Here is a 26,699-nt window from a genome sequence, read left to right on the forward strand (position 1 = left end):
AACAACCTGTCCATGTCCTCAGGAGCCACAGGATGAAATCCATCCCAAACAGTCTCAACAAGATGGGTCTCCGACCTCTCACCTGGATCCACCCAATTATGATCCAAGCCATCCCGAAGCTGAACGATTTTATCATATAGATAACCACTAAACTCCTTGGCACGCCCTTGCAACGGGTCATCCCGCACCCCCTGTTGAAGGAGGGAGCGGGTCACCCGAAACAGGGTGGCAGGCGGTTATCTGCCTCGCAATGAGGGAGGAGGCGAGAGAATCGACCCTGCGGCACCCACAAGTGAGGCGCCTCGGGTCGATCTCTGCCCCTGCCAACACTGTCTGCGACCGGTCAGAGAGATAGGAGGAGAACCACCGATAAACGGTGCCTCCCACTCCCAATCCCTCCAACCGGTGCAGCAGGATACCATGGTCGATGGTATCAAAAGCTGCTGAGAGGTCTAATAGGACCAGGACAGAGGAATAACCCCTATCCCTGGCCCTCCAGAGATCATCAACCAACGCGACCAAAGCCGTCTCCGAAAGCCGGACTGGAACGGGTCCAGATAGACAGTTCCATCCAGGTATTGGGGTAGTTGACATGCCACCACACTCTCTACAACCTTCACCACAAAGCGAAGGTTGGAGACCGGACGATAATTTCCTAAAACAGCTGGGTCCAGGGAAGGCTTCTTGAGGAGGGGTCTTACCACCGCCTCTTTCAAGGCGGCAGGGACAACCCCTTCCAACAAAGAAGCATTGATAATCCCCCGGAGCCAGCCTCGTGTCACCTCCTGCGTGGCCAGTACCAGCCAGGAGGGGCACGGGTCCAGTAAACATGTGGTGGCATTCAACCTCCCCAACAACCTGTCCATGTCCTCAGGAGCCACAGGATGAAATCCATCCCAAACAGTCTCAACAAGATGGGTCTCCGACCTCTCACCTGGATCCACCCAATTATGATCCAAGCCATCCCGAAGCTGAACGATTTTATCATATAGATAACCACTAAACTCCTTGGCACGCCCTTGCAACGGGTCATCCCGCACCCCCTGTTGAAGGAGGGAGCGGGTCACCCGAAACAGGGTGGCCGGGCGGTTATCTGCCTACGCAATGAGGGAGGAGACGTAGAGACGTCTCACTTCCCTCAGTGCCATTAGGTAGGTCCTACTATAAGACCTAACTAGTGCCCAGTCAGCCTCCGAACGGCTGGATCTCCAAGCACTCTCTAGGCGTCTTCTCCGGCGTTTCATCTCCCTCAGCTCCTCAGAGAACCAAGGAGCTGGTTGAGACCTACGCCGGGTCAGAGGCCGCAAAGGCACGACACGGTCTAGAGCCCCAGCCGCGGCCAGTTCCCAAGCCGCGACTAATTCTTCAGCCATGCAGTGGGCTAGACCCTCAGGAAACGGCCCAAACTCCGTCAGGAACCTCTCAGGGTCCATCAGGCGCCTGGGACGGAACCAACGTATTGGTGGTGGCTTACAACTTTCCCTGCCAGCTTCCTCTGTGAACAGGTTGTCAAGTACCCAGATTATAATCACATAGGGCACTGTGATGGCCATAAATTATAAAACCTTTCATTTATCACCAGGGTAACGTCAACCCATTGCTGAATGAGTGGTCATAAATTGTGAACTAACTACCCTGTTTCCCCCCAAATAAGACACCCCCTGATAATAAGCCCAATCAGGCTTTTGAGTGCATGGCAATAAGGCCAATCACTTATTTCAGGGTTCAAAAAAATATAAGACAGGGTCTTATTTTCGGGAAAACACGGTATATTTAAAACTTTGTGAGCATAATCTGCAAAGAAACCATTTTACATAAACATTAAAGAGAAAGGCACAGTATGGAATTTGTTTCTTATTTTTGTTAGTTCAATTTTCTCTCAAGATCAATAGACAGACTATAAGATGGGTGGCTTTAGAAGTGTGGTTTATAAATGAACTTAATAAATGTGATTTCTAATTAAATTTTGGTTAAGAAATTGAGAGCTTTTTTATGTTGCTATAAACTTTTTCTCTTTAAATTATCTCTATGGTAGACTAAGATTGATTAAAATTAAGAAAATTTGAAAGGAGCATACTATTTTGAAAAGAAAATATATAGTTGTCATATTATCACACATCTGTTACGCTCTATAAGAATGAAAAGTAATTATTGTTCAGACAAAAGGTATCCAGATTTTTGTTCTCAGTGTGTTTGATGAATGATTGGAAAGCCACAATCAGGATGCATGTGTAGCAACATCTTCCACATCATCTCTCTTAGGAACTCATGAAAGACATAATGTGTCCATTTCTGAAGTACTGTTTAGATATTCTGAATGTTATCTGTTGATTGATAACTTTTATCCAACATAAATTTGTTTGATCTCCTAGAATGTAGCTTTACATCTCTGGATTCTATGAATTTATTTGTTATCCTTCTGCTTATTAAATATTCAGATCATTGATAATCAGGACCATGAAAATGAATTATTACACAGAAATCAAATACTCCAAGATGAACTTGCTGTATTAAAATTAGAACTTGATCGCATCAGGATTCAGCACCAGGAGGATGAAAGCAAATATTTGGAAGAAAATGAAAGTTTGAAAGAAAAAAATGAAGAACTTAAAAAAGAACTGAAACTAAATGAAGACGCTTTGACTCAAACAGTTTTCCAATACAATGGACAAATAAATGTATCAAAAACTGAGGTTGCAATGTTAGCATCCAAATTGGAGCATTTCAAGGAAAATAAAGAAAGATTGGAAATAGAACTTGATTCACTACGTTCTCGTTTGAGTTCTGCTCTTCAGGAACTTGATCGTTGTCAGGTATCAAAAAGTGATCTTGAACGGTTGCTTCAGCGAGAGAGGGATGAATGGCTCCGCTTAAAAGACAAATTGAATCATGACATATGTACTGTACGAGAAACAAACAGTGGCTTGTCTCAACAGTTAGGGAAAGCTGAAAGTAAAGCTAATAGTCTAGAAAATGAGCTTCACCATGCAACTCACAGTCTCCGGGAAAAGAACTTGCTGTTAGATAGTATTCAAAGGGATCTAAATCAGTCACAGTGCCAACTGAAAGAACGTGAAAATGCACAACAAGTCGCAAAGGAACAACTAAGCAAATATGTAATAAAACAGGAATCTATGCAAGAACGTCTAGCACAAGTCCAAAGTGAAAATCTCTTACTTCGACAACAGCTTGAAGATTTTCAGAACAAGGGCATTATCAAAGAAAAAGCAGTGACTGATGTTCAAGATAAATTCAGTGATATTTTTAATAAGCTCAGAGCTGACACTGAAAAGCAGGTTGAGATGATGGAAGAGAGAAATAAAGAATTAATCACAAAATGTAATAATTTAAAGGACCAAGTCATTAAATATGAATCTGAAAAAATAGACAGAGAGGTAAGTATGATTTACGTTCTGTCAATTCCCTCAATGTAATCATTTTTCAGGATATAGATTTGTAAACAGCTTAATTTTTCCTTGGAGACACTATATTAATTGAATATGGTAATGATGGACTTTATAAGGAAGTGAAATATTGCTGTTTTACAGCACAACTGTTAGATGGTATATGTACAATTAAGCTCAAGGTGGCTTAGTGGCTAGGGCGCTGAGCTTGTTGATCGAAAAGTCGGCAGTTCAGCGGTTCGAATCCCTAGTGCCGTGTAATGGGGTGAACTCCTGTTATTTGTCCCAGCTTCTGTCAACCTAGCAGTTCGAAAGCACATAAAAAATGCAAGTAGAAAAATAGGGACCACCTTTTGTGGGAAGGTAACAGCGTTCCGTGTGCCTTTGGCGTTGAGTCATGACAGCTACATGACCATGGAGATGTCTTTGGACAGCGCTGGCTCTTCGGCTTTAAAACGGAGATGAGCACCGCCCCCTAGAGTCGGGAACGACTAGCACATATGTGCGTGGGGAACATTTACCTTTACCTTTACAATTAAGCACACTTCAAAGTTATTTTAAATAATTTTGCATTCCTTCTGCTAGTAAATTGTTCATTGCTTCAGTTCATATTAGTCAAGAAAGAAAATTACTTGTGTATGGTCTATATGAACATAGAGACATATACAAATATACATAAACACCTATAAATAAATGCAATTGAACATTTTACCTATTATAAATATTACTTAGATAAATTAAAATGCAACCATCAGTCTATTTTGTATGAATTATTTCATTAAAAATCTTTTTAGAGTACAATAAGGCAATTGCAACAAGAACTTGCAGATTCCCTCAAAAAGCAATCCATGACAGAAGCTTCATTGGAAGTTTCAACACGTTATCGTATTGACTTGGAGGAGGATAAACAGCAATTTCTGAAGGAAATAGAAAGGATGAAATGTAAGGTATGCTTGCAACAGTTTAGTAAATGCTTTATATTTTCTACTATGGAAGCAGAAGAGATGACATCCCACACTTTCTGATGCATTTGTGTTTGAAATAGTTTTGCCATGGTTCTTTTCCTACATTAAGAATACCTTCCAGAAAGTAGAATATCATTTGGCTCTCTGGCATTTATACTGTGGGATGCATAAAGGTTATGATGTCCCCCAGGCTACTCATCCTCTGTATGTAATAAGTACATTAATTATTATCAAAGATTATAGGTCTGGGTGCCTTCTCTATGCAGATAATATTCAGGTTTCTTCTTTCCATTGTCATCAAGTATGCTGAGCTTATTGAGTTGCTGCTTGGGCTAGATTGAAGGCATTCTGGTTGGAGGAAATCTCAGCAGATGGGGAGGGACTTTTCCTGTTTTGTTCTTCCTTCAAAGGATCAATTGTAGATCTGCTCTTTAACAAAAAGTCTCCATTTGCCATTTGTTCATGATGTTTCATTGTATGTGAAACAAAAGATTACCTTGCTTCTATTAGGGTCCTACCATCCTGCGTCAGTATTGTCACCTAACATCATCGCTTCTACCTGGGGAGTTTAAACCCCATTTACCATCCGGAACTTCTGCCATGACCACCTGGACTGGCCAGATTAAGGCTTTTACCATCTGCCGTCCTCTATAAACTCCGAAATGTACTCGCGATCGCAGCTTCTTGACCTGCGAGTTTCCCCCCTCTCGCGGACATGGCCCTCCACTCTATCGATGACGGATTTTGGAATCCCGAGAGGCGGCATGCTGCTAAGAGAAGGCTTAGGGGCTTTTTAAATTTGTGCTATAGTAAATTTTTAAATAATTTAACCATGGGGAGGGGTGGGATGGCGAAGATAGGTTTAGGGGGACACCTATCAGGGCCACCGCTAGATCCTGTGATGGCTCGCGGAATAGACATTGTTGGTTCGAAGGTGGAAGAGGAGGCTAGAGCTCAAGGCCATGAGGGCGGTTTCATCTGCACGGTAAGTGGGAGGGGCAGGTATGGCGGATGCGGGGGCCCATATCAGGTTCGGGGAGTGCGCACTCGCTATCTACGAGCGATTGCACACTCCGGACCCCCAGTAGTTTCCTGTTCCCTGAGTGGCTTAAATCCCCAGAGGCTAGGCCTTCGCCTGATGTTATGCAATGCCAGGTCTGTCGTAAATAAAGCCCCCCTCATCTCTGATCTTATACAGGAGGGGGGCGCGGACCTTATAGGCATTTCGGAGACCTGGTTGGGCACGGAAGGTGGGGTTCCCCTGGTAGAGATGTGCCCACCGGGTTTCCGTGCATTTCATCAGGCGAGGGCCCAGGGTAGGGGTGGGGGGTGGCGGTTATTATTAACAAGAGTCTAGAGCCGAGGGAGATCACTGTGCCGCAGATAGCCAGATGTGAGTCCCTCCTTGTGAAATGGGGCCTAGGGATGCAGGTGGGTTTACTGATCATGTACCTGGCTCCTTGCTGCGTGACAGAAACCCTGCCCGAGCTACTGGATGTGATCGCCAGGACGGCGGTAGAGACCCCCAGGCTTATGGTCATGGGGGATTTCAATCTGCCGTCAGCGGGGGTGGCATCCATGTCGGCTCGGGAGTTCATGGCTTCCATGACGGCCTTGGACCTGACCCAGTTAGTGAATGGTCCCACTCACACTGGGGGGAAACACTCTGGGCTTGATTTTTGTCTCTGGACAATGGTTGAATGATCTGGAGTTAGGAGAGTTAGTTATTAGACCCCTGTCATGGTCAGATCATTCGCTCTTTCAGCTGGACTTTTGAACCGCTGACCCCCGCCGCAGGGAGACGGAACCGATTTGTTGGTTCCGTCCCAGGCACCTGATGGACCCAGAGAGGTTCCAAACGGAGCTTGGGCCATTCCCTGAGGATTTAGCCCACGGCTCGGCTGGAGCTCTAGTCACCGCCTGGGATCGGGCGGCGGCTGGTGCTCTAGATCGCGTTGTGCCTTTGCGGCCTCTGACTCGGTGCCGATCTCGATTAGCCCCCTAGTATTCTGAGGGGCTGAGAGAGATGAAATGCCGACAAAGACGCCTAGAGAGCATCTGGACGGCCAGCCGCTCCGAATCTGACCGGACACTAGTTAGGTCTCAAATTCGGACCTATCTAGTGGCAATGAGGGTGGCAAAACGGGAATATTTTTCCACTCTCATTGCATCAGCAGATAACCGCCCGGCCACCCTGTTTAGGGTGACCCGCTCGCTCCTTCACCAGGGAGCAGTGGAGGAGCCCTTACAGGGCTGTGCTGAGGAGTTTGGACAATATCTGTTTGATAAAATCGCTCAGATTCGAGAAGGTTTGGACACAGATTGGGTAGATCCGGGCGGGATGGGAGAGGCAGGTCTTGGGGTTACTATCTGGGATGAGTTTGATTCTGTGGCTCCTGAGGATATGGACAGGATACTGGGGGGACTGAATGCGACCACATGTTTACTGGACTGGCCACCCGGGAGGTTACACGAGGCTGGCTCCAGGGAATTGTTAATGCTTCTTTGATGGAGAGTGTCTTCCCTACCGCCTTGAAAGAGGCGGTGGTGAGGCCCCTCCTCAAGAAGCCTTCTCTGGATCCAGCTATTTTAGCAAATTACCTTCCTGTTTCCAACCTTCGTTTTGTGGCGAAGGTTGTTGAAAGTGTGGTTGCACGACAGTTACCCCAGTACCTGGATGAAACTGTCTATCTAGATCCGTTCCAGTCCGGTTTTCGGCCTGGTTACAGCATGGAAACGGCCTTGGTCGTGTTGGTTGATGATCTCTGGAGGGCTCAGGACAGAGGCTGCTCCTCTGTCCTGGTCCTACTAGATCTCTCAGCCATGGTATCCTGCTGCGCCGGCTCGGGGGACTTGGAGTGGGGGGCACCGTTCATCAGTGGTTCTTATCCTACCTCTCCGACCGGTCGCAGACGGTGTTGACAGGAGGGCAGAGATCGGCCCCGAAGCGCCTCTTATGTGGAGTGCCGCAAGGGTTGGTTCTCTTGCCTCTTCTGTTCAACATCTATATGAAGCCGCTGGGTGAGATCATCCGTGGTTTTGGGGTGAGTTGTCATCTATACGCTGATGATACACAGCTGTATATCTCCACCCCTAACCACCCCAACGAGGCTGTTGAAGTGATGTCCCAGTGTCTGGAGGCCGTACGGGTCTGGAGGGGGAGAAATAGACTCAGGTTCAATCCCACCAAGACCGAGTGGCTGTGGATGCCGGCAGCCCGGTACAGTCAGCTAACTCCATCGCTGACCGTTGGGGGCGAGTCGTTGGCCCCCACGGAGAGGGCTTGCAATCTGGGCGTCCTCCTGGGTGTACGGCTGTCTTTAGAAGAACATGACGGCCATCGCCAGGGGAGCTTTTTATCAGGTTCGCCTGCTACGCCAGTTGCGCCCCTTTCTGGACAGGGCTTCATGCACAGTCACTCACGCTCTTGTTACATCCCGCCTGGACTACTGCAATGCTCTCTACATGGGGCTTCTCTTGAAGGGTACACAGAGGCTTCAACTGGTCCAGAATGAGGCTGCGCGGGTGATAGAGGGAGCTCCTCGTGGCTCCCATGTGACACCTCTCCTGCACAGTCTGCACTGGCTCCCGGTGGTCTTCCGTGTCCAATTCAAGGTGCTTGTTATCACCTTTAAAGCACTCCATGGCTTAGGACCGGGTTACTTACAGGACCGCCTACTGCCACCAGTAGCCTCACACCGACCAGTATGCTCTCACAGAGAGGGCCTCCTTCGGATAAAGTCAGCCAAACAATGTCGGCTGGCGACCTCCAGGGGGAGGGCCTTCTCTGTGGGGGCTCCTGCCCTCTGGAACGAGCTGCCTCCTGGGCTTCGTCAACTCCCTGACCTCCGGACCTTCCGCCGCGAGCTGAAGACGTTGTTATTTCAACGTGCAGGACTAGCTTGAACATAGTTTTAAATTAGGGGTTTTTAATTGGGGTTTTAAAATGGGGTTTTAATCGTATTTAAATTTTTAGGCCATTTATCGAATTAGTTTTTTATACTGTTTTTAATCTGTATTATATGTATTATGGTTTTTATTGGCTGTGAACCGCCCTGAGTGAGAAGGGCGGTATACAAATATAATAATAATAAATAATAAATAAATAAATTAGCTATCCACTAGTTATTTCCCAGTAAAATTACTGCAGTGCGCTGTGTATAGGGATGCCGTTGAAGGAGATTTAGAAACTTCAGAAGTCTACAATGAGGTGACTAGGCTGTGGTAGGGTATATCATAGGAGGAGCACATTGCACCTATTTTTTGGCTAAGCTATATTAGCTCTCAAATTTTACAGTTGCAAGATTCAGAAGTACAGACTATCCAGTGTGAAAGATCTACTCGTGAATTAAGACATGCTTTGGATATTAAGGAACGTGAAGCAAGTGCGGCATCTCAGAAACTACAGGATCTTCTTGTAGCATCATCAGGAACAAACAATACTATAAAACAATTAGAAGAGCACATACAGAGGTAAAACATGTTGAAATTTAAATATACTAAATTATAAGAATTGATAAAAAATTCTTCTGCAATTTATACTTCCATATATTATAGAATCATTGAAACGCATAAAGAGGAAGAAATATAGTTGCATTGTATCCTGTTTTGAAACTATATGGTTTTTTTTTAAAGACTTGAAATAGAAAATGCCAGATTGGAAGCTACAACAAACCAGCAAAGTAATAGAATTGAAATACTTCAAAAAGATCTACAGGATAGTGTTTCTGTAAGTCAGCCATAATATTTTGGGGAAATAAGATTTCATGTTTAATTCCTTCATTGTTTTTTATAATTTAAAAAAATGTAATATTTCAGACAGCTATTATAGCATACTGAATTAGTTTCCTTCATTTTCAGAAGTGATAAATTAATTGAAATTATTGAAATCATGAATGTAACAATAGTAAGGAATGTAAATTAAAAAATAGATTTTTAGAAAATTTCTGAAGACTGAAGACTTTTGCAACTTGCATAATGACTCTTGATTTCTTTTGTGGTGATCTAGGTTCATAATCATCTTGAGGAATTGATAACCAGCTTACAGACAGCAAAAATCAATCTAGAGGAACAATTAAACCACCAGGTATTGTGTTAATTTTCATAAAAATGAAGCGATCAGCAGTATTTTCGAGACAAGGATAATTCACATATAAGATAATCAACACATTTCACTTGTAGGTCATTCCCTTTGATTTCTGTTAATCTTTATATATTGCACAAGAAAGAATCATAGATATCAGGCAGTTTAAGAGAACTGCACTGGCTGTGCAGTTTGGGTGTCTCATGTGGACATAAAGTATAGCCAGCTTTATTCACAAATACAGGGAACTAAAATAAATTGAAACAAGATTCTTTTATTATTATTATTATTAAAGTTTTATTAAATATACAATTTAAAAACATTAGACATGGTGCGACTAGTCTGGTACATACTTTTCTAACACTTTTTCTTTTGTGTAGCTTACAATATAACATCATGCTTATTTCGTATATACTTTTTTGTACATTCAATCATCCTCTAATTACATACATATTTGAAATAAGATTCTTACAATAATAACGTGTGAATGAGTGCAGGAAACAAAAGCTAGTGATATTTGGACTCTTGAGAGCTTCGGTGCTCTTGCTTTCTAAAAAATAGATTAACAGTATTGGAATGGACCTTGTAGGTCATCTAGTCCAACCACACGCCCAAGCATTTTTGTATAAGGACATTGCAGAATAAAGGGAGAATAAGGGTGTCCATATAGTTAATTATTATCAATTATTTCTGAGAGAATAGTATAGCTAATATAGCATATTCAGAACTGAATGTAATCATATATGGAAGAAAACAGCCAATCAGGGTTATTTTATTTTAATTGTAATTATTAATTAAATATTCTTCTTAGAGTCACTTTACTATTTGAAACTCTTAAAAATCTCTTTTAGGACTTGAGAGTTTTAAAATTACATTCTTGTAAACATGTAAATTTCATTTTTTTTGTTTTGAAAGCAAGTCTTAAAGTGGAAAATCAGTGACATGTGAAATGTAGTTTCTTAATAGTTTTATTCGGTATTCACTAAGACTTATTAGCCTTGGAAAATTGAGATGAAAATTCTCTTTTTAATTGATATTAGCTTTGGAGATTTTATGGTTATGTCCAAATAAATTTTTGTGGCATTAAAATAGTTTGTCATTGCCTTCTTTCAGCATGTTTTCCAATTTCATATTCTAGCCTATACAGTATAGATAGTCCTTGAATTATAATTGCAATTTAGATTAGAATTTTGGATGTAAGCGTTAACATTTTTCATTTTTTATTTTATTATATAAAATACAAAAAAGAAAAGAAAATAGGAAATTAAGAGAGGAACAGGAAAAGGGGTGTGTGAGATACAAGGGGGAAAAGAAAAAGAAAGAAAAGGGGGCATTGACTTCCAACTCTTCCTGGCACAGTACAAGATAAACACATTCCAACCTCACCTTTTTGCTTTTACACATTAATATATAACTAGCCATTTCTATAACACCAAATCTTTCTAATCAACAAAACCAAGGTCAAGATTTCTTTTTTTTCTTCACAAGCAAAAATTCTACAAGTGATATCCAAATAAGAACATAATTTCCTCTTTAAATAGTCAATTTAACCATTCCTGCTTTATCTTCCTTGCTATGGAAATAATGTGTATTTCTATTTGCACCTAGTAATCTTTGTGAATTGTCACCATTTTCATTTATAGAATTTACTGTATTCTTTCAAATTCTTTGGCATTACTGGAAAAAAGGACCTTTTCTTTCACCCCTTTTTTTCTTCAAAAAAAAGAGGCCTTTTCTTTCACCCCTTTTTTTCAAAGTACTAAACTTTTTAAAAACAACCCCCCCCCTTTTTAAAAATCAAAACTTTCTAATACATCTTTTTCTCTGACTTCCTAACATACAAGCTTTGAAGTTCAGTATTGCATTTTGCTCCCTCCCTCCAAACTACCCTTATAGAATATTTTTTTTCTTTTATAAACATCCTTTTTAACCTACAGAGTTTTTCTTTAAACTTTTCTTTAAATCATTTTCTGTAACTTTCTCTTAATACAGGTACTCTCAAATACATTTTCAGTAGCTTTTGCCTACTTTAAGAGTTACTTAAGCATTATATATATATGTAAAAAAAATACATTTTCAAATTTTGGGTCAGACCTTTCTTTCAGCTGCACATATCAAGCAGAGAAAAATGCATCCTGATTTCAGTTAACTCATTAACTTTAAGTCACTCCTTCCAGCTTATCTTCATGGAGTAAAACCTTTTTCTTCTCTGGAAGTATCAAAGACTTGTAGGCCTTTCTTTTTCTCTAATCTCAAAGTATCTCTAATATTTTGCTCCACCAACTTGGCTTCCTCTTTTAGACAGAATCAAGGTTTTAGCTACTCACAACTAAGAAGATCAAGTTACCAGTTACTACAATAGTAAACTAAAATCACGGCTTTCCATCTTTATCTTTCTCTGTCAGCTTTTTTTTCCCTCAGCACACTTCCTTATTTGGCTTGCCTTAGAAGCCTTCTTCCTTGTTGTTTGAGACAAAAAGAGATCCCTAAAATGGTGCGGGTCTTCAAAAAATAGCAGGCTGTTGCTAGAAAGAGCCTCTTTTAAATTGGCTTAAGATAGGATAATAATTGTTGAAGGTGATTAAGAAGAGGTAGGCTTAACTTACTCTCCGTTTGAAAGGTGAATTTTAAAATGACGGCTTCTTCAACCCCCAAATAGATTGCAGCTTTTGGCAAGTTCAACTCCAGAAACCGTTTATCTGCTTACAGCTGTATTGAAGGGTTGTGAGGGGAAGTTCTTCTACATACCCTGGCTGGGTGGGTCATAAAAGCTGATGGGATATCAGCCCTTTCAGTTAGAAGGCAGAAGAGCAACACCCCAAAGAAAAATCCTTCAGAGATCTTGCCCCGGGTGTGTTTTCAGTTAGCTATGTTCCCTGGAAGTGAATTTCGGGTGTAAGTCTTGAGTCATAAGTCAAGGCACCATGTGCCCAGCCCCAATTTTACAATCATTTTTATGGCAGCCATTAAGAAAATCATTGGGTCATTAAGCAAGCCATGCATTTGGAAGTCCAAATCCATTGTACTGTACAGAAACTGGCAAAAGACATCACAAATCATTGGACCATAAAACACCCATTTGGATGTGAGAGGGATCTAGCTGCAATATCTGTCACCCCATTGATTACCAGGGTTGATTTGGCTGATCTATCTGAATAGTCGAGTATTGTCTTCCTTGCTCACTGCTTCATGTACATCCCTCCCGAGCTTGGTAGAAGAGGACAATCATCCCAGATAGAACAAGTATACCAATCTTGGTCAAAGTTATATGATAGCTGCACTCTCCTAGAACCTCCAGACAAGCACTCATTCTCAGACTGTCATAACTCTGAATAGTCATTAAACAGCCAATCATAAATCAAGGACTACCTGTAATTCAGAGATTTTTCTGTGATCTCCCATTCCAAACATTAATCAGGTCTGATCCTATTTAGTTGATGGTCAAACAAACAAAAATATGAGTAGAAACGTGGTATTATTATTATTGATAATTTGCTAAAATGTATTTACTTTGAGAGCTATTGGTATTCTGAAACTAATTATGACTATAGAATATTTTGCAATATAATTGTTACTATTAGATATAAATATTTCAGCTGTAAAAACAATAATGTTAAAAGATCATAAATATTTGAGAAAGTATTTTGTTTTTTATCATAACTAGACCATAGCATAGGCAAATGAAAAATTTCAAGCAGTGTGAATTGCTGCAAGATTCAATCTGGGTCGCTCACCGGGTCCAGAGGGTTAGAAATGTAACAATAATATATGTGGGGATATAAAAGAAGCAGACTTTATGACATGGTACTTTTATTATTTTAATGAAAGTCTTTGATTCTGTGGCTGTCTTTGAATAGGCATGCATGCTTAAAGTGCCAGTTTTCTTAAGAACCTATTGTATCTTTGCTTAATACTGTTCTCTTCTGAGAATAAGACTGTACTTCATAAATGATGCAATCATTTATGCAGCCATTGATATGTCAAATTAGCAATAAAGATGTAAAGAAAATATGAATAATAGGATTTGAAATGGATTTGAAACACGGACTAAACATCTATGGGTGTGAATCTTGCTCTTGTATTAGAAATATAACAAACATTAGGAAAGAAAGAATACCAATCCAGTCTCCTTTTAAAGAGTCTGACTATGTTTTGAGCAAGATGGCTATAACCTTGTCTCCCTGAGCTGTAAATCCAACTGTCTGGAGCATTTGTGGATAACCTCAAGTCTTCTGCTTGTCTGGAAAAGAATTACAGAGCCAGTATACGTGTTGGCTCTTCATTTACCATGGTCTCTGGTGCTGTCTTCAATCTGCCATTTCCATACAGAAATCTGATCTTCGTTACCTGAATTAAATTTGGTATCTACATAAAGGTTTCTTGGCTATTTCAAGGGCTCCTTTGTAATTATTTTTATTCAGAAGCAATTCAATTTCTCCTCAGGTCCAGAAGGAAACTATGCTTTCAGTAACTGCACAAGATGCTCAGAATTTGTGGAAAGAAGAACTGAAATTAAAATCAAAACTTGGGATTCGTCTTTCTGAGCTTGACAAGGAAAAGACAGAACTAATATCTCAGGTAGTTTCAGTATCAACAATTCATTGTGTTTTAAATGATGAAGAAACAATTGGTATTATGGTTGAGGTATCAGATTCAGACTAGGGAGAGCAAGTTTAATCCACATTCAGCCATGGAAAACTCACTGAGTCTTGGTGCTTTAGACCAGTCACTAAGTCACTTAGTTCAAACTACCTCACAGGTAAAATTGAAGAAATAAAACATTCATATGAGCTCCTGGAATCAATAAACAATAAATAAGCCTTAAATATCTTAGATTCAGAATTCATTAAGGATTTCATTATGTATGAGATCAGAACCAGAAGTTATCTGGATGAGAGAAGCAGTCGTAACGGATTCAGATATGGAACATCATGCTGTAAGTCTTTTGCCTCATAGATTTTAGTGGGAGTGGATTTTAATGGTGCAGATGAGAATTTTTTATGTTTTTATATTTTCTACTTATCCTGTCTAATTGATCTAACTGCTAGATTCACAATGCTTTTAGGAAACAGTATTTTTAAATCCTGCTATCTATTTAAATAATAAATTGGTAATGAGAATTTTGAAAGATCATAAATAAATAAAACAATATTTCATAAGGCTCAGGTAAATACAGTAGAAAAACTATTTTTACTTTTGTAGGAACTGAAAAAAGTTGAGTAAAGTTCTTTTTACCACTTAACCTTTGTGAGTTCTCTCAAACACAAAGATGCTAACAGAGCACAGAAAAAAATAATATAGGGGCTTTTGAGCTAGGCTCCTTTAAATTCTTAACTTTAAATCAAATAAAGAAAATAAACAAAGGTCTAGATGCCTAAATTTTGCAAAACTGTTGCAACAAGAATGGCATCTGGCCATTAAAACGCTTGGCAAGCTCCATTCAGTTCCCCAGACTCCACCCCACAAGAGATTATGAGGTCGTGAAAAGAAGGTGATGATGATGTCTGAATTTTGCAGTTTTGAGACAGAATGATGAAATCTACATTTTTTGCATAAAAGTGATAAAATATTATAATTTGTGAATTTTATAAATAAGTGTAAAAGAAATTGCTGGACTTGAAACAGATGTCTAAGTGCCTTTGACATAATATATTTCAATCACCTGACCAAGTCGTTGTGCTACTGCAGCTTGCAGAAGGTCACAAAATTATTTAGGACAAGAGCTAGATGAAGCAAAAATAAAACTAAGACCTGTTTCAATTCTCAAGATACCTGTATCTCCTAAAATTTTGTGATTGCAACAGTCATTAATAATTTGATCTCAAGGATTACTGATTGACAATGAAAGAGATTTCAATCCTTTTTGACATTCTTTGGCATGCTGTTAGCATTCACAGATGAGTGTGGTTCAAAAATTTAATTGAAAAGCTCATGAAAGCCCAAAACTTTGTTCCAAATTACCTTATTTCTTTCATAGTACAGCTTCTTAGCAGAAAGTTTTACCAACACTGGAACTTTCTCAGAGATTGCTGCTGCACTATAGCATCAGGATGCTTATTTAAAATCTGGACAAAGTGGCAGGGTCTTAACAAAACTGTAATTTTGAAAATTATGGAAAGAAATAAAATATATTTCAATACAGTCATTTTATTTCACAAAGCTCAAAGTGAAGGTAGAATATCATCACAGATTTATCAGTGCGTTAAAACATATGCTGTTTAAAATGTTGTCAAGTCTGGAAATTATGTTCTTACTCTTTTACAGTTTGAGAATGAAAAGAAAAGAGTAAAGAAGGTACTAGAATTAAAGCGATCAGTGGAAATGCGCCTAGATCAAGAAATGAAAAGGAACAGTGAATTACAAAAAGAATATAATGGGTAACTTTTTATTGTGAAGATGCTTTCTGTGTATAGAATTTTTATGTTAAATATATTTAACATTGCTATAATGAAATAATCTTACATATAAAAGCTAATATCCCTGTTTTCTGCATGTTATGCACTACCTCTTTGTGCTATAACCAGTGGTGGGATTCAAGTAATTTAACAACCGGTTCTCTGCACTAATGATTTCTTCCAACAACCAGTTTGCCAAACTGCTCAGACAGTTAACAACCGGTTCTCCCGAAGTGGTGCGAACTGGCTGAATCCCACCACTGGCTATAACCATTTGTTTAACAACTGTTCAAAGTTACGAGGGACCTGAAAGCAGTGACTACCTACCAGTTCTTGCATTTTCAGCTTCGGCAATGTTCCTGGGCTTATGATATACTTGATTATTTGGCAACCAGCATGCATTTACAATACTTGCAGTGTCAGTGGGTCATGTGACCACAATTTATGACCTTCCCAGGGGACTTCTGAAAAGCAAATTAAATGGCTGAATTTGTTTAAAGACCATAGTAAAACAGTTGTAAAACTGGATACAACTCACTTAAAGGCTGCATCACTTAGTGACGGTTCCAGTCCCAATTGTGGTCATAAGTCAAGAACTACTCATTGTCCTCCCTTAACAGCCTTGAGCCCAGTCATTAAGAGGTGCAATATATGATCTGACTTGATTTTACAATGGTCATAAAGTGAGTCATTGTTAGTTAAGCGAATAATGTTTGTTAAGCAAATCCATTCCCTCAAATAGTGTTTTGTTTTTGTTTTTTTGCTGGAAAGCAGCAAAAAACATTTCAAATAATGGTCACATGACCATGGTATGCTACAGCTGGTTGTAAATGTGAGTAGGGGGTCAAATATCTAAAATGCGATCATGTGTCTGCAATGGGGTGTGCCAATCATAACTTTGAGGCGGGGGTCATAAGTAACTTTTGTGGAGTTTTTTGAAACTTCAACTGGTTGTTAAGCAAGGAGCAACAAATGCATGGTGTTAAAAAAGAAATGAAGACATATTGAATTATACATTAATAAAATTATAATCCCCAAAGGAATTAACTACAATGGAAATAATAGTAGTTTTGCTGCAAAATAGATGAAAGAATATAACATTACAGTTGATAGAAACATGAAGAAAACATTGTATGCTTTAGCGGTGCAAACTATTATGTGAATTATTAATTAATTTGTGCATCTACAAGTATCGGAAAAACGATGTTAAATTTAAATTTTGGTCATTTTAAAATGGCTATTTGTAGACTAATGAACAAGGTCTAAAACATAGTAAATCATTAGGTCTAATTAGGTAGACTAATGAACAAGGTCTAAAACATAGTAAATCATTATTTTTCAAATTCTTTCCACTCATTCAGCCTGATAGAATTGTGCAGCAAATCTATAGCATCTATAGCCATGATGGCGAACCTATGGCACTTGTGCTGGAAGTGGCACGCAGAGCCGTGGCCTGTTGCTCTTTTGGGTTCTGGTGCATCGGCCAGCATGACGAAAACCAGAAGAGCAGCTACCCATTGCATATGCGTGCTCCAGGAAGATGATCTTCCTGTTTCCAGAGTGCACATGCGCACCAGCCAGCTGGTTTGGTTTCTGGCATGCATGCGCGCAAAGACTAGCAACAGGCGCACGTGCCAAAACATGCAGAGAGGGCATCCTGGCAGTCGCTTCCTAAGGGAGCAGAGCAACGTAAGCCAGAGCTTCCTTCCCTCCCTGCCCACAAGGGCTTCTTGTGCGGTTCCAGGTGGTCCGGAGCACTGGTGGACCAGCAGCCAGTGAGGGTGGGGTGGTGGTGCTGGGCTGTCTGCGCAGATGATCCTGTGGCTGCCATCAAAGCAGGGCCGAAACAACCCTGTTGGCTCGATCAACCAGCTGCACGGGTCGCCTGGGCTGCATTCCTCCTGCGCAGCTGTACTGTCCCAGAAGAGCAACAGCAGTGGGAGCTGCAGGGAGAAGGGAAGAGCGACTGGCCGGCTCAAGCGCACAGGGCAGATTTGCTGACAGGGCAGGCAGCTGCCCCGTCCACGGCTCCTTCCCCAGCGTACGGCCAGACAGCCTGGCTTGGAGGGCAGCACAGCAGCTGGGGTCAAGTGCGGATTGGGCCCGTCACCAACCCCCGCATGCCCAATGCCATCCAAAAACACTGTTGCCACAATCTCCACTGCCTGGAGATTTTCCTTGCAGAGGAAAAACAAGAGCACCACGGTTTCTGGCGCTGTGCGACCTCGAACCCTTGCCTGGACTCCTCCCTGCTGGATGCCGGGCTTCCCGGCAAGCACCCTGTGCCTTTGCTGCCTCAGTCGGAGCCTGATTCCAGAAGTGGCCCAGGGAAACGCAGAGGTCAGGACTCGGTTGGTGAGATGGGTGCTGCGCAGGGAGTCTAAGGAAAGGCACTGCCACCCAAAAACACTGTTGCCACAATCTCAGGAGATCTCCGGAGGAAGTGTAGAGATCGGAGAAGGCAGGAGAAAGCTAGGACTTGATGGGGAGGAGGAATTGTGCATATTGGAGAAGGCAGGAGAAAGCTAGGACTTGATGGGGAGGAGGAATTGTGGAGATCGGAGAAGGCAGGAGAAAGTAGGACTTGATGGGGAGGAGGAAGTGTGGAGATCAGAGAAGGCAGGAGAAAGCTTTCCTTCCTGGAAATACACATTGCAGAGTTGCGCGTCCTCCTCCTCCTTCTCTGCACATTCACTTTCTCTTTCCTCCTGGCTAGATCTGCCGCCTGTAAGTCGGGGAGGGGATTGCAGTCCTGCCGCCCGAAAATGCTTGCTGAGATCGCAGCAACAATGTTTTCGGGTGGCAGCACCTTGCCTTATGCCCCCTGCGCAGCATCCGCTTTACCAAGCAAATCCTGACCTCTGCACTTCCCCGGGCCACTTCTGGAACCAGGCTCTGACTGAGGCAGCAAAGGCGCAGGGTACTTGCCGGGAAGCCCGGGACCCCGCGGGGAGGAGTCCAGGCAAGGGTTCAGGGTCGCAGCAGAACGAACACCCAAAGCCTATCTCCGCCAGCGCGCCGGCCTCTCCCCCCCCCCACTTCTTGGAAGAAGAACTGCTTGCCGGCCCTGGGTTCCCGAGGGAAGTGCTGGGGGGCTATTTTGAAAGGGGAGAGAGCAGTTTATGCAAGCCACGGGATATACCCTGAGCCTTCTCGATTGGGGCACCTTCCTGGGAATTGCTCCCCGGCCTGGCCCGGGTGTTTGGAAAAACAGTACACTGCTGGAAGGGGAAGGGGAGAGGAGGAGGAGGGGCCTCACCCAGAGGCAAGGCGGCAGATAAAGCTTTAAGGCTCTGCCATAGTTCTGTCGGGCAAGCTGTCCCATGCGGCTCTCAGGTCCCTGTCCAAACTGGCCTGGAAGCAGCGCATCACTTTGCACCCATGAGCGAGGTGGCGGCTGCTCTCATCCAGTAACTGAGCCCGCAAATTGGAGAGCAGCTGTCGCCTCGCTCACACCTTCTCATCCAAGCTGCTGGGTGTTGCTCCGGTTCTTTCTGCCATAGCCACGCAACCTGTTCTTCCAATTCTACCTATGCCTTGGTACTCGCAGCTGCAGCAGCCCAGAATTGTAGTTCCCCTTGCTCCAACCAGCAGCCTCTGCTTGTGTCAAGGAACCAACAGCCAGGCAGGAGGAGGACAAGGATGGACACAAGGTGACATGCTGCTTCCAGCCAAGTCCAGCTGGCGGGTGGATGAGCAGGCAGCCCTCAGGGAAGAGCGCTGCACTGGGTGACATATCTCCTGGTTGAAGGCTGCATGAAGGGCCCGAGGTGGAGGGGTGAACTTCCCCAGCGGGCGCATGGTGCTGCTGAAGTGGCGGGGCTGAGAGTGCTGCCGCTGGCTGGGGAACAGCTGTCATGCCAGGGAACAGGCCGGTAACTGGTTGTCTTCCGTTATGAGGCGTACTGGCTCTCTTGGAAAAAGTGGGGCGCGCACATGCACAGTGGGGGATGCATGCGCACGGGGAGTGTGGTGGGCGGTCATGTGCGCATGCGCAAATGGGTGCGCCCATTACATTATGGGTGCTGGCACGCAGGAACGCTCGCGCGCTCGGACTTTTGGCAAGCAACACCAAAAAAGTTCGCCATCACTGATTTATAGTATACTTTAAACAATTGCAGTAAAATTTATTTTTCTTTGCAGTATAAAAAAAGTTCTAAAAATAACCAAAAAGAAGTTAAAAGGTTCTGAGAGTGGAGAAAGTTCATCGCAAATCAGCTTACATGGAAAAATAAATAATAAATATTCAGAAATCGACAATGAAGTTGGAAAACTAAGAAAAAGGGTATGTACCAGTTATTACTTTGATGTATTTAAATTTCATTCTTACATGATAACATTGACATAGTCCTTGTACTAGTGAAGGATAAGCGCCAAGCCCAATTCAGAGTATTAGTCATCATCTGTAAATAAAACAGTACAATGGGAACTGTTATTCGACTTTCCTCTTTAAATTGCTTCTTTTGTGAAATGCTGCTTCGGTTTGGACCTGTGAGCAGTCTCAACTGGTTCCCTTTCTTGTTGGCCTTCTTTCATTTAAGTGATTAATGGTGATTTGGGCTGCCTTTTTTAGACTTTCATTTGATGCACAATGAAATCATTTTAATCAGTTGAACATAGAATATATTAACTAAAATTTATTAAATTTACATGCTGCTTGAGTCACCTTATTGGTGAAAGGAGGAGACATATGAATTTAATAAATAAAGTATTAGTTAAAATATTTTTGGTCCACTTAGCTGTTACCTCTCTCTATCCGCCACCAAAGTATCCTTGGGCATATACATAATTATTACTTGGCTTTACAGGTAGTCCTTGAGGTATGAACCTTATGAAGCCTCCCCATTAGGTTCATAAGTCAAAAAAAAATCATCAAATGGGGAGGGCTTTTACAGAACTCTTGGCTTGCAATAGTAACTGGGATGGAAGGTACCTTGAGGTTATCTAGTCCAATCCACTGCTCTCACAAGAGCATTTTGATAAATCCCTTATCCAATCTCTTCTTAAAAGCTTCCAGTGATGGGGCACCCACAACTTCTGGAGACAATTAAGATTTAAAACCTCTTTTAAAAAACACTGTCCTAATCAGCACAAGCCTCTCCAGTCAAAATCCAAAAACTCATAAGTAGCTTGCAAATTTGAAAATCAGCAGTTTAGAGAATGCTTTAAATGCTTTATAATACACATTATAGAATGCTTTGTGTAGAGGTTGGCTAGCATTTCTAAAGCAGTTTTAAAGCAAATGCAAACAAACTTTAAGTTTACAAAGAACTGTACTTACAAAAAATACTGTAGTTTGCAAAGTATTGTACAGTACTTAAAAAGCAGAGCAATTCCCAAATTGCTTACGAACAAACAGTACAGTACTACAGAGTAACAAAAAAAGAATATTTTACAATACTTAGAGAAGCAATTCTAGCACTACAGTACAGTTCTCAAGCCCAGGCAGCAGTGGCCCTTCCATGCAGCATCAAAAAAACAACACACACAAAAAAAAAACCCTGGGAGCTGGGCTGGATTGAAAGACATGGGATCTTGTTTGGCCATGTGACCAAGGACCAAAACAAAAAAAAAACTTGCCGGCTTCTGGAAATTGAATTGTAAGCCCAAACGGGCCAGGCAAGACACAGAATTAAAAATAGCGGCTGTTGCATCAATGACTGAATCCAAGTCACATGGCTACAGAGGCCTGTTTTTGATTGCAGTTTTGAATTTCTGAATAAATTCGTTCTGGTGAAAATTCGCTGAAGAAACCCTCTTATCCAGGGGATTATATGTATTTTTAAAAGCTGGTAGTCTTTTTCTTTAAGTGTTATTTGTTTGTTCAGATTGATGAACTTTCTCACCGTTTGGAGGTTGAGTCAACAAGAAATACCCATCTGGAATCTACCATTTGTGAACTGCGTGAACAATTAGCATCTATGAAGATATTCCATAAGAAGCATGAAAAAATAGAAAAAAGCAAATTGCAACTAGAAGAAGAGGTAGCTAATCTCAGACGTCAAGTACAGAGTAACTTAATAGCTCTCAGCCAAGTGGAACAACACAAGAGAGAGATCGAAGAACGAGCTAAACAAGAGATAAGACAAAAACTGGAAGAAGTCAATTTCTTTTTGCAGGTAACTTACTTATTTCCTATCTTTATTATTTTTATCACTAATTCAAGACAGAAAACATATATGCTATTCCTTCTTCCTCCTATTTTCTGCACATGCACAAATCTGTGAGGTGGGTTGGTTGAGAGAGAATCACTGGCCCAAAATCACCCAGCTGGTTTTTACACATCTAAGACAGGACTATAATTCACAGTCCCCTGGGTTCTAGGTTGGTGCCTTAGTCATTAGGCCAAACTGGCTCCTTTAAATAATTGACAAGTTATTTTGTTGACAAAATTGCTTAACATTTTGATTTCATCAGGTTGCTACACTCAGACAATATATTCTCAGTAAATGATGTAATTAAGATTTGGGTGTACAGCAAGGATTTTTCTTCTAAATTATACATTTTTTGAATTAGACACAGGCTGCTTCTCAAGAAACTTTGGAACAAATAAGAGCTACTAGTGATGCTTCTTTGAGAAATCAATTGGAGAACAGAATTAAAGAATTAGAATCAGAGTTGGCCAAATTTAAAAAAAGCCATCAAGATAGCATATTACAAAAAGAATCTACACAAACAGAATTGGAAAGATATAAAGAACTTCAGAAGAAGTATTCAGAAGAACTAAAAATACGGAAATCTTTGGAGAGCAAATTGGATAGGTAAGTAAAAAATGTTTCAATTCTTGTAAAGTTGTATTTTTGCTTATTTATTTCAGATTGGATGTCAATATGAAAAGAAAATTTTAGTATTGTAATCTCACTATGATAGCGATACCTGCCTGGTTAATGCAAAGCATTCTGTTGAATGGTTTCAAAGTTACCCTATGGTAACAGCAACATTTAAGTATTTATTTAGTAAATCTGTAGGCCGCCCATCTTACTACTAAGCAATTCTGGGTGTCTTACAATGCCAAAAATAACAGAATAAAACAACTATAACATTGGACATTAAAATAAAATATTAAAACTAATATTAATATAGAATGTATAATATTAAATATAATATTTAATTTTATATTTGATAACATTTACTATTAAATATAGTAGTAAAGCGGAAAATATTTCTTCAGATTAGTTAAATACATTAGGAAAATAACCTTTCTGTTTATACTTCTGTTTGTAATCTCAGAATATAATTCTGCAAATAAAGTTCTTTTTGAAATATATGATGAAGACTTAAATATTCAGGGGTTTAGCTTGTAGAAATATAAAAGAAAATGGAAGTGGGATATTGGCTAAATAAATCCCTAATATTTTATCATTGTTCAGATAGATTTTACCCTCATACTTGATTAGGCCTGGAGAATGCACTCTGTCAGGCTTGTATTTTTCAGCTATAGAGTTTTCTCCAAAACAAGGGTGATTCTTTTAGACTCCTGTCAGCTTCAAGAGAAGGGTTTGATAGAATTGGAGAGAAGGTATTTTATCTAATCCTAATTAATGTATGAAATGAACAGAATCTTGCTGCTTTCTTGCTGTGAATGAGGGAAAGGTAAATAGATTTCATCTATCTTATAAAGTGATGGTTAGATTTGATTTAGTATAAATTATATCACCCCACCCTCCCAAGCTGAGCAATCTTCTGCTTTATTTCTCTTTCACTTGAAAGGTCTAAATGTATAATTTCTAATGCCGAACTTGGAAATCTAGCTTGTTAGGAAAACTATAACACCCATATGATTTTTGTACCATTACATAAATTATTGATTGTTGCATACTTAAAATTTGCACAGGTATGCGAAAGAGTATTTTGTTTTGCAAATTAAATGGAACATTGACATTGAAAAATTGAACATTAATTGAAAAAGAAAAAATAGAAAGAAAAACAATTACTATGTTAAGGATTTCCAATAGGTGTTGACTAATATTTTATGGCAGGAGATACATTGCATTAAGAATAAAATGTCTCCCCTTGTGTTTTATTGATATATTTTTTAGATATGTATCCTGCCTTTTCTTCAGGAACTCAGAAGGCAATGTACATTTCTGTATTTTTTCTCCACAATTTTGAGATAGATTGAGCTGTGTGAGAGTGATGCTCTAAAGTCACAGAGAATGATAGCCTAAGTAAGCTTTCATAGTTAAGGATGCTTTTAAGCATGTTTACCAAGTCCTGGCCCAATCCCAGTCTTTTTGGATCTGTCCGATCCAATCATTCTAGTAATAATTTATACTGAGGTTTTAAATCAAGGAAAAGAAAGACTTCATATTCTGCTTTCCAGAATCCTCACCCACTTCCAACTAAGATTCTAATTGTTACAGGGTTACTGTGCCTGGACATATAACTTACTTTAGCGCAGAAGGATAGAGAAAATTGTTAGGACAATAAGAGAGTTAAACAAGAGAAATAACTACATCTCTACAGAAATAGAGCACAACAATGATGAAAATCATCTTGAATGTATTTGGGTCAATATAAAAGGGGTGAAAAACGATATTGCCATAGGTCTATACTATAGGCCACCCAACCAAACAGAGGAAGTAGATGAACTTTTTGCTAGTCAGCTAACTAAGGTATGTAGGAAGCACATCACAGTAGTAATGGGGGATTTTAACTACCCTGACATCAACTGGGAAACAAATTCTGCACCAAGTGGAAGATCCAACAGGTTCCTAACAAACCTAGCAGACAAAAAATAGAGAAGGTGACAAGGGGATCAGCCATACTGGACTTAATTCTCACTAACAGAGATGAAATGATAGAAGGTGTTGAAGCTACAGGAACCTTGGGGGCAAGTGACCACGCAATATTGGAATTCGACATTAAGCAAATACAAGTAGTAGAACAAAGTCAAACTAGAGTCTTGGACTTTAAGAGAGCTAATTTCAATAAACTTAGAGAGAGCTTGAGAAGGATTCAATGGATGAGAATCCTCGGGGGAAAACGACTCAAGAAGCTTGGGAAATTTTGAAAAGTGAGATTATAAAAGCGCAGTCTAACAGAATACCAATGAAGAAGAAAAATAATAGATCTCAAAAGAAACCAGCATGGATGCATAAAGAACTATCTGACAAATTGAAAGACAAAAAGGACAAATATAAAAAGTGGAAAGAGGGGCAAATAACTAAGGCAGAATATCAGCAACAGCCCGAGCCTGTAAAGATGAAGTGAGGAAAGCTAAGGCTCACAATGAACAAAGGCTAGCGACAAAAGTAAAAATAACAAAAAGCTTCTTCCAACATGTTAAAAACAAGAAAAAGTCAAGGAAACAATTGGCCCATTGCTGGGAGAAAGTGGCAAGAAGATGACAAGCAACAGGAGAAAGCAGATCTACTTAACTCATATTTTGCATCTGTCTTTACACAAAAGGAAAAACAATCCAACCTATCAAAACAGCACTACAAAAACAGATTAGAAACACAAGTTAAAATAGGGAAGAAAATGGTAAGTGAACACCTGTCTACCCTAGACGAGTTCAAATCACCAGGACCGGATGGATTACACCCAAGGTTCTGAAGGAACTGGCAGACGGATCTCAGAACCACTGAACTATATCTTTCAAAGATCCTGGAGCACAGGGGAGCTGCCAGAGGACTGGAAAAGAGCTGATGTAGTTCCCATCTTCAAAAAAGGAAAAAAAACAGATCCAGGAAACTACAGACCTATCAGCCTGACCTCAATACCGGGGAAGATTCTGGAAAAGATAATCAAGAAACGAATCACCGAACACCTAGAAGCAAACAAAGTAATAACCAAAAGCCAACATGGGTTTGTCAAAAACAGATCATGCCAGACTAATCTTATCGCATTCTTTGACAAAATGACAAAATTAGTAGATCAGAGGAATGCTGTCAATATAATTTACTTGGACTTCAGTAAAGCATTTGATAAAGTAGACCATAACCTACTACTAGATAAAGTAGAAAAATGTGGGTTAGACAGCACCACCACCAGATGGGTTCGTAACTGGCTGACCAACCGCACTCAACGTGTAGTCCTCAACGGAACTACATCCACATGGAGGGAAGTATGCAGTGGAGTACTCCAAGGCTCTGTTTTAGGCCCAGTACTCTTCAACATCTTTATCAATGACTTGGACGAGGGGATAGATGGGGAACTCATCAAATTTGCAGATGACACCAAGCTGGCAGGAATAGCCAACACTCCAGAAGATAGGCTCAAGTTACAGAAAGATCTTTTTTTTTTAATAGTTTTTATTTCCATTTTCCAACATCATATTTATGTACAAACTATTATCCATCATTAATCATTAATTTTTATTTATTACTAATTCAGGCCTGCCCGATTGCCACTTCCTTTCTTCACAACCTCCCTCTCTACCCTCTACTACTTTCCCATCCTTCATCTCCTTCACTTTACTATTTCCTCTCCTCCTTCTCCACTCCTCCCTTCTTCCACCCTATCTAACCTTCTTATTCCCCTCCTCCTTCTCTACTCTTTCCTACCTACTTTCTTCCCTCCTACTCCTCCTCTCTCCTTTTCTTTCTGAAATGGCAGTCGAGCATCCCCAATATCATTTTAAATTTTAATTTCATATCTTCAAAAATTACTGTACATCAATAATCAATCCATGTATCATTTCCCCCCCCCTTTCCGCCCTCCTCACCCTTCCCCCCCCCCAGACTTCCCAGAGCAAATACCGGGTATTATGACCAACAATCATAAATTTAAATCCCTTCACAATAAAAATAAAGAGATAAGAAAGAGTAATAAAAAAGAAAAAAGAAAAGAAACAGTACCAACTTCACATATTACTTCTTCTTACAATCCATTTTTAAAATTAGTCCAT

At 40.6% G+C, this 26,699-nt stretch overlaps 1 protein-coding gene across 13 annotated transcripts in view; it reads left to right on the forward strand.

The window, feature by feature from the left end:
* The window catches only part of LOC131201703 (ankyrin repeat domain-containing protein 26-like), a 168,523-nt gene that overhangs the window by 67,871 nt on the left and 73,953 nt on the right, over positions 1-26,699 (forward strand). For all 13 annotated transcript variants that reach the window (XM_058189803.1, XM_058189806.1, XM_058189802.1 and 10 more), the window contains 10 exons: positions 2,439-3,395; positions 4,199-4,351; positions 8,667-8,842; positions 9,005-9,098; positions 9,378-9,455; positions 13,896-14,030; positions 15,717-15,829; positions 19,991-20,132; positions 21,676-21,966; positions 22,364-22,608. In XM_058189803.1, coding sequence (XP_058045786.1) covers positions 2,439-3,395; positions 4,199-4,351; positions 8,667-8,842; positions 9,005-9,098; positions 9,378-9,455; positions 13,896-14,030; positions 15,717-15,829; positions 19,991-20,132; positions 21,676-21,966; positions 22,364-22,608 — 2,384 coding nt within the window. The remainder of the gene's footprint in view (positions 1-2,438; positions 3,396-4,198; positions 4,352-8,666; positions 8,843-9,004; positions 9,099-9,377; positions 9,456-13,895; positions 14,031-15,716; positions 15,830-19,990; positions 20,133-21,675; positions 21,967-22,363; positions 22,609-26,699) is intronic.

Source organism: Ahaetulla prasina, chromosome 7, assembly GCF_028640845.1.
Source record: "Ahaetulla prasina isolate Xishuangbanna chromosome 7, ASM2864084v1, whole genome shotgun sequence".
Classification (NCBI taxonomy): domain Eukaryota; kingdom Metazoa; phylum Chordata; class Lepidosauria; order Squamata; family Colubridae; genus Ahaetulla; species Ahaetulla prasina.